Source organism: Cynoglossus semilaevis, chromosome 3 (assembly GCF_000523025.1).
Source record: "Cynoglossus semilaevis isolate Cse_v1.0 chromosome 3, Cse_v1.0, whole genome shotgun sequence".
NCBI classification, from domain to species: Eukaryota; Metazoa; Chordata; class Actinopteri; order Pleuronectiformes; family Cynoglossidae; genus Cynoglossus; species Cynoglossus semilaevis.
This window is the reverse complement of record NC_024309.1, coordinates 11,621,851-11,629,275: the sequence shown is the minus strand read 5'-3', so window position 1 is coordinate 11,629,275 and position 7,425 is coordinate 11,621,851. Positions and strand designations below refer to the sequence as shown.

The window sequence follows — 7,425 nt, the reverse complement described above, 5'->3', positions numbered from 1 at the left end:
AAGTGTTTGTGTGGAGAAAACATTCACATTCTGGGAAGCACAAAATCCATCACCCTCCAGAAAAGGATAAGAAGAACGCTTTACATCCCCCACAATTCTCTGCCAAGGACATGTTGGTCCTGCATACGGACAAAACCGCTGCACATGGAAAGGGTGAAACCAAACACAAAAAGCATGTGTGGAAAAAACATTCTTCAGTGAGAAATAAGAAGACGCATCATCCCCTGGAAGAGCCTGTGGACCTGGACGTCTGCTCTCCAGCGACATCCACGTCCACCGTAGACCTACCTCTGGCTTTAGACAAGTTGGACGAACTGCAGGAAGCAGATGAGACCATGAAGAAAATGTCTCTCTGGAAAAAACATTCAAGTGTGAAAAGGCACAAGACTCGTCAGCATCTACAAGAGAATCAAAAACCAGGTCCGTTATCCAGACCGGTGACACACTCTGCCAAGGAGGTTTTACTGCAGCCTACAGACCACATGCATGAACTGCAGGAAACACATGGAACCAAAACTAAAAAACATCTGTGGAGAAAACACTCGGTGAGAAAACACAGGACACATCACCCCTTAGAAGAGGATCTGATGCAGGAGTTCTGCCCTCCAGTCCCGTTCCCCACCACAGAGGACTTACCCCTGTCTGAAGACAAGACTAACGAATGGCTGGAACGGGATGAACACCAGAAGAAAATGTCTCTCTGGAAAAAACATTCGACTGCTAACATGGACATGTTTCATCAACTTTTAGAAGAGGAAATGAAACAGGTATCTTTACTGTCTCCGATGATGATCGTCCCGCATCACAAAACCTCTGAACATCATGACAAAACCAAAAAGAAAAGGTCAGTGTGGAAAAAAACTCCCAAAGACAGGACAGATGAACATCTTGACAGCGTCCTACCAGAGGACTTCCATTCTGGTCCAATGACATCCTCTGCACAGGAAGTCCTAGCCTTATCTGAAGACCAGACGGACGGTCCCCAGGAAAATGACGTGGCTAAAAAGAAAAGGCACGTGTGGAAGAAACGTTTTTCTTTAAGAGTGAAAAACAAGATTCAACATTTTCTAGGAGACAAAGTGAACCAAGATCATTCCTTTCCAGCGACGCCTTCTGCACATGAGGTCTTGTCCCTGCCTGAAGGCGAAGCAGACGATGTTTTAGTGGAAAAGGACAATGTTGTAAAGAAAAAGGAAAAGTCTTCATGGAAGAAACACCTACCTATGAGAATTAAAGGCAAGAACCATCAACCTCTAGAGGAGGATCTGACACAGGGTTCCTCCACCCCAGTAGTTCTACCTCTGCCTGAAGGACAAACCCATGAGCACCATGTAAAAGACAAGAGCAAAAGGGGAAAACATCTGTTGAAAAAACATGCCTCTTCGCGAAAAAACGCAATGAATCATCATGAAGAAGAGGAGCAGACGCAGGGTTCTGGTCATCCACACTCCACCAAAGAACTGTTAGCTTTGCCTGAAGAACTGCACGAAAAGGACAAGGGCAAAAAGGACAAGTCAAGGAAACACAATAAAAAAAATAAGACACATCAACACGCAGAACCAGACCAAGAACAGGACCCTTCACTTCCTCCGATGACACACCCTACCGACGACACTTTAGCGCCACCTGAAGACAAAGCCAACGAACAACATGAAAAGGACAAGACCAAAAAGAAACGGTCCGTATGCAGCTCTCTCTGATAAAGGAGAAGAACCAACACATTTTCCTAGAAATGTCCGAATGAGATTTTCTGCTCTTTTTCAGAAACCATACTGTGGCCAAGAGACGACACTGATGAATTAGAACCATCCGGAAGAAAGAGCGCGATCAAACGATCTGCAAACAACTGTGTCATTGTTGGTTCTCCACTTTCACTGACAAACTAAGACCTGACCTGAAAACATCCCACCCTCAAACCAGTCATTCACTGGTGGCATTTTAATTTATTTACTTTAGAATTTTATAATTAGTACGGTTTTAATTAAAATGAATATTTTCGAGAATGCAAAACAGAATTTCAACTAATTGTATAGGAAACCAATAATTTACTAATGTTGTAACAAAAACATTGGTATGAATAAATCCAGTGTTTAAAATGTAGCAGAACTAGTAAACAAATCTGCCAACTCTAACTACAACAACATACTTCTATATGCTGATGATGGAGCGGGTCACCTCATGATAACCTGCAGTTACTGTCAGCGATACAGACGCAGAATCACAGCTCGAACGAGGAACGTGCATTTCACAGATCACGAGAAGAACCGCACCGTTTGTGAAACGTTGTCTGACCCTTTAAGGAAGTTAGTGGAGTAAGTTTCAGTACTCTTTAACTCTTCCTTGTCCCCTGCTCAGATGATGCATCAGCAAAACAAAACGAAACCTGCACAGTCAACAGTCAACATGGAAGGCACCTCAAACACATCGCTCTCCTAAATATCAGTGTCTCCACTGGACTGAATGCAGCCTTTCTTTGAGAGGCCGAGCGCCACGTGACTCTTTCTGTGCTGCTCATTCCTCGATGCTCGTGGCACCACATGGTCTCATCAGGGAGGGGAAAGAGGAAGAGAGAGGAGGAGAGGGTGAGGGTGAAGAGTGAGGAGAGAAGCTGGTGGCAGGAGGTGATGTGGCTACAATTTTTTTTTTTTTTTTACCCCAAACAGAACAGAACTGTGTGTGTGTGTTTGGGACAGACTGAGCCCTGTGAGAAAATGTGTGTGTGTGAGTGTGAGTGTGTGTTGATCTGTTAAGGAGCCACCCTGGCTCTACAAACACTAAGGGATTCACTTCAGCCCCAAAACAACGGCCCCTTTAAATCCCTGCACACGGCGGCGGCAGCAGCTCGATCTCTCTCTCTCTCTCTCTCTCTCACACACACACACACACACACACCACATCCCCATGCATCAGCTTGCATGGATATCGTGCTAAAGCCACTCTCATCCTTCCTAATTAGCTGCTCAGCCTTTGTAGCAGAGGGACTGTTCACTGGGAGACAATGAGTGGTCAGAGTGCTGAGGTCGTTGGTTATTGAAAGTCTAATTTTTTTTTTTTTTAATTTAATGACCTCTGACTTGTTTTTCATGACTTCTTTTTTCGGATTTCTTCTGCCAGACGCCGACTTCAGGAAGTGTCAAGTCAAATCAGTTATCTACTGTGCGGTTTATTTAGTCAGACTGTGTGAGACTGTGGTTTGGTTTCACTGAGACTCCGAGACTCTAACATCCATTTGTCTTGTCAGGCCAGTGAGGGGAAAGCAGCCAGTGTCGCATCTGAAACCATGAAGACCGAGCCAGACAGCAAAACCAAAGGTAAGAGCCGCACAGGTTCATATATATATGATTAAATATACTCTGAAAGTCTGATTGATTCTGCTCAACAATGGGCCGACAGGTGCTCTGACTGTTTGCTGCAGTTCTCCACAGACTACAATGCCTTTTACATCACTTCCTGCCTTCCTGTCTGCCAACACTTCCTGTCATTCTAACACGGCGGGGTTTTTATTATTACTAAGTTCTCAGTAAGTTCAAGGCGTCTCCTGGAAAATGTTGCCTCACTGGTGCATCCACGCTCCGACAGCCAAGATTTAAATGTTGGCACTGCAGCAAAAATAAAAACAATACAAAGTCAACATTAAAATAATCACTCAATATTCAAACCTTTTTGGCTGGGGAGCCACTTTTAAAATAACCAGATTAAAATGATCTACCTAGGATGATAAAACATGGAGCTTTAATTAATTTTTTTAGCTGCTCATGATGTACCTTTATTTAAAAGGTACTGCATCAGAGTACTTTTAAATTAATTCATGAATTCTGTGCTTGAAAATGCCACTAATTGCTGTTAATTACAAAAATCATTTAATCTGTAAAAATAAATATGGAATCACTATTTGCAGCAAAAGTCGTCGAGAAATTCTGTAAAAATTCCCTGGTGTATTTAAAATATGTGAATAAAAAGGTGGTGTTTATCAGCAGCTGCTGCTGCAGACAGGTTATAAACACACCTTTGTTGTACTTCTGGAGGGTTGAACATCCGTGACATCACATATTTCCTAAACAAGGCTAAATACAGCCACTGAGTCTTTTTAGAGCTCATGGGGGAAAAGAGTGCTATTTTGAGCGTTTATTTTTTATTTTTTTATCAAACTTGTTCCAGTGGCACAGTTCTTCACAGTGCTCATAGGAAATTCTCCAAATGTGAATGGATCTTGTCCATAGCTATTCAAATATGTAAGAGATCCCGTCGACTACTCTCAGCCGTCCTGATGTCTGTGGTTGATTAAAACATTTTCAGTCGTGTTTCATCACCTGAGCCTGTCGCAAGAAAACTAGGTTAGAGTGAGTGACTGTAGTAACCTTTAACTCTACAGTAGGTCTACTGTCTCTAACGCCTCGTTTGTCTTTGTCTCCTCTGGACGTCAGGACGAGAGCAGTGTAAAGTCCTCTTCCCCTACGAAGCACAAAACGAGGACGAGCTGTCGATCAAAGAGGGTGAAATCATCTCCATCGTTACGAAGGTCAGTTTTTGTACTAATCCATCATATTACGTATCATTTACGGTTTACTACCATCGTGTATCCACCTGGGTATTTTGCATGATTTGGTTATTCAGATTTTTTTATACAGGTTACCAAAAGATTATTTGCATCCAGACATGTACTTCAAGCTCTTTTTCAGCGTTGTTACACATTGTTCTGTGTGCAGGACTGTGCTGATGCCGGCTGGTGGATGGGTGAGATCGGGGGAAGGCAGGGTGTCTTTCCAGACAACTTTGTGAAGCTGCTGGAAGCCGAGAAGGAGGTAACGGTGGCGTTCGACATAAAACTGACTCCTGATTGGGATTTACTGTATGTGGATGGAAGTTTTTCCTTGCGATGACGGCAGATTTCTTCATTTCTGTATTTGTCCAGAGACCAAAGAAGCCGCCTCCACCCAGCGCACCGTCGGCAAAACACATCACAGGTAACTCCCGTCATTCCGTCTGTCTATTCTTCTCTGCTCTCCCGTACAGTATTTAAACATCCCAGTAGTTTGTGTAAGACAATCAAACCAAAACTGAACTATGACCTGTAGAGAAAAGGCCAGATGTCAAGAAGGTTCCTCCAGAACGCCCTGAACATCTACCACACAGAGACCAGGACCGAGGTACACGTTCGACCGCTGCGGCTCTGCTGAAATCACTCCTCACTAATTCTTCAACTTCTGCATCTGCCTTCTGAACTGTCCTGCTAACTGTCCTGCTAACAGAAAAATAACGCTTCACCTGATCAACAGTCTCAAAAACAAAATTAAATATGCTTTTTATCATTAACTAAATGTTTAGGTTTTGAGTGATGGGACACAGACATTCTGTAACGTTATAGGATGTTTCTTCAAGGATATTTGTAACAAAAGTCCAAGTTGCTCTGAACAACTGTGTCTTTACACCAACCTCCAAATTACTGCAGACGATGAACTGATTAGACAAACATCCAGTCCTGGTTTATACAGGGATGAAAGCTAACATACAGTATGACAGAGTGACTAGAACCGATTACAAGTTGTACCTTTAAATGTGATTAAGAAGGTACAATGTAAGCAGGTGGGGTACCAGAAGTTGTACTGGGGGCAACTGGATTTTTGAGTACAACACAGAAACAGTGGTCAGGAGTGACAGAAAGTGAAGGGATGTGCAGTCCGAATGACAGATCGGTTAAAATTCAGTGCTTCCTTTTTGAGGATTGCATTTATGAATTTGTTGGATTTAGAAAAATCACAAACCAAAAGGACTTCAAATATGGAATATAAATAAATGACGAGACAGTAAAAGGTAAACATCCTTCCTCTCAGTTCAACTGCCCTGTGAATTAACCTTGTCTTCTTCCCTTCGCTCCTGATGTTAACCTGCTTTGAATCTAAAACCTTTTTCCGCTGCAGCTCTTTTCTACATCGCTGAACTTCTCCTCCATCTTATCGGAAATGTTTTTTAAATAACGTTTCTCTTCCCCAAGTGTGTGTATTTACGCTCTACGTTTGTTCATCGTTTGTACACACAGGTGAAGAGGTGAAGGTCGCCTTCCTCGATGTGTACGGACACACAGGTGAAGAGGTGAAGGTCGCCGACATCCCAAAGCCCTCCCTTCCATCTCACCTTCCCAAGAAACCCCTCCCCCCAAAGACTAGCTCCTCCTCCTCCTCATCCTCCCAGCCCACGCGACGCCCTGAGAGACCACCCCCTCTTGCGTTAGTAAACAAATACACACACACACACACGCTCTCCAAAACAACATCCACCCACGCCTGAGCACCTCTGGTCTAATGTTGTTGTATGGTTTACCTGCTCAGGTGTGAAAGTCCCAAATCTGAGGGCAGAGCTTCGACACCAGACTCTGCCCCTGACCGGTCACATGACACCGGTGAGTGCGAGTGACAGGAGCGCGGACCAATGAGACCGGGACTGGACATCACTGTTACAGAGCTCCAATTCTGTGTGTGTTTTATTGGTGTGCTGATCTATCTGATGTGTGTGTGTCCGTGTAGACATGGACCTGGACGCTGTAGTTTCCTCCACTGAGAAGCTGAGCCACCCCACAGTGTCACGGCCACGAGTCACAGACCGCAGGCCTCGCTCGCAGATCGTCGCCTCTGTCAGTTTTTATTAGACGGCTAAAAATAATTGAGCTCGTTCTTTCAGTCACATGACGTCACTGGTGAGGGTAACTGTGTGTCTGTCCTCCTGCAGTCTTCTCTGTCCAGCGTGGACCAGGATGCACCTCCAGCAGAGGAGAAAAAGGAGAAGGAGAGAGGAAAGGAGGAGCAGGAGGCTGCTCCCCTGAAGAAAGGACCTGTGACCATTTCAGTACGAGCCCTTTTGTATTAATTGCTGCAGTTTTGATATTTATCCAGCAGAGGGCAATGTTAATACACACTGCCCCGTTTTTCTACTGTATAGTCAGTCAATATTAATGACAGCCGTTGGTCATTAGTGTTTGTAGACAAGTGAGGAAGATCAACAACCTGGGGTTATTATTATTATTTTTTTTTAATAGATTTCCGATGCTAAAGCACCACTGCCTGCCAAGCCTTCTGTCCTGGCCCCACCAGTCTCTGCCCACCGGCCCATCTCCCCTTCATCCACCCCTGGACTGAGTCCCTCACCCGAGCGACGATATTCGCCTGTGACCTCACCAACGGTGGAAGAGCTCAGGAATCAGCTAAGAGAACTGAGAACTTCCGTAGAACGGCTAAAGACTCAGCATAAGTAAAGGAGACACGTCTGAACTGTACTGACTGGTACTGTACTGACTGGTACTGTACTGACTGGTACTATACTGACTGACACTGTACTGACTGGTACTGTGCTGACTGGTACTGTACTGACTGGTACTGTACTGACTGGTACTGTACTGACTGGTACTGTACTGACTGGTACTGTACTGACTGG

General features: G+C 44.4%; 2 protein-coding genes across 3 annotated transcripts in view; both read left to right on the top strand.

Moving 5' to 3' along the window:
* sh3kbp1 (SH3-domain kinase binding protein 1) overlaps positions 1 to 7,425 on the top strand; it is a 29,694-nt gene that overhangs the window by 20,369 nt on the left and 1,900 nt on the right. Inside the window, exons 10-19 of one of the 2 annotated variants that reach the window (XM_008308089.3) lie at positions 3,242 to 3,311; positions 4,425 to 4,519; positions 4,707 to 4,802; positions 4,913 to 4,964; positions 5,076 to 5,147; positions 6,083 to 6,224; positions 6,327 to 6,397; positions 6,522 to 6,628; positions 6,724 to 6,840; positions 7,031 to 7,242. In XM_008308089.3, the coding sequence (XP_008306311.1) occupies positions 3,242 to 3,311; positions 4,425 to 4,519; positions 4,707 to 4,802; positions 4,913 to 4,964; positions 5,076 to 5,147; positions 6,083 to 6,224; positions 6,327 to 6,397; positions 6,522 to 6,628; positions 6,724 to 6,840; positions 7,031 to 7,242 (1,034 nt within the window). The remainder of the gene's footprint in view (positions 1 to 3,241; positions 3,312 to 4,424; positions 4,520 to 4,706; positions 4,803 to 4,912; positions 4,965 to 5,075; positions 5,148 to 6,082; positions 6,225 to 6,326; positions 6,398 to 6,521; positions 6,629 to 6,723; positions 6,841 to 7,030; positions 7,243 to 7,425) is intronic. The other variant, XM_008308091.3, reaches the window with a different exon arrangement.
* LOC103377320 (uncharacterized) lies at positions 7 to 3,235 on the top strand. The gene is made up of 2 exons (XM_008308088.3): positions 7 to 1,678; positions 1,765 to 3,235. Exons 1-2 carry the CDS (start codon positions 111 to 113, stop codon positions 1,793 to 1,795), a joined length of 1,599 nt encoding a protein of 532 aa, XP_008306310.1. The 5' UTR covers positions 7 to 110; the 3' UTR covers positions 1,796 to 3,235.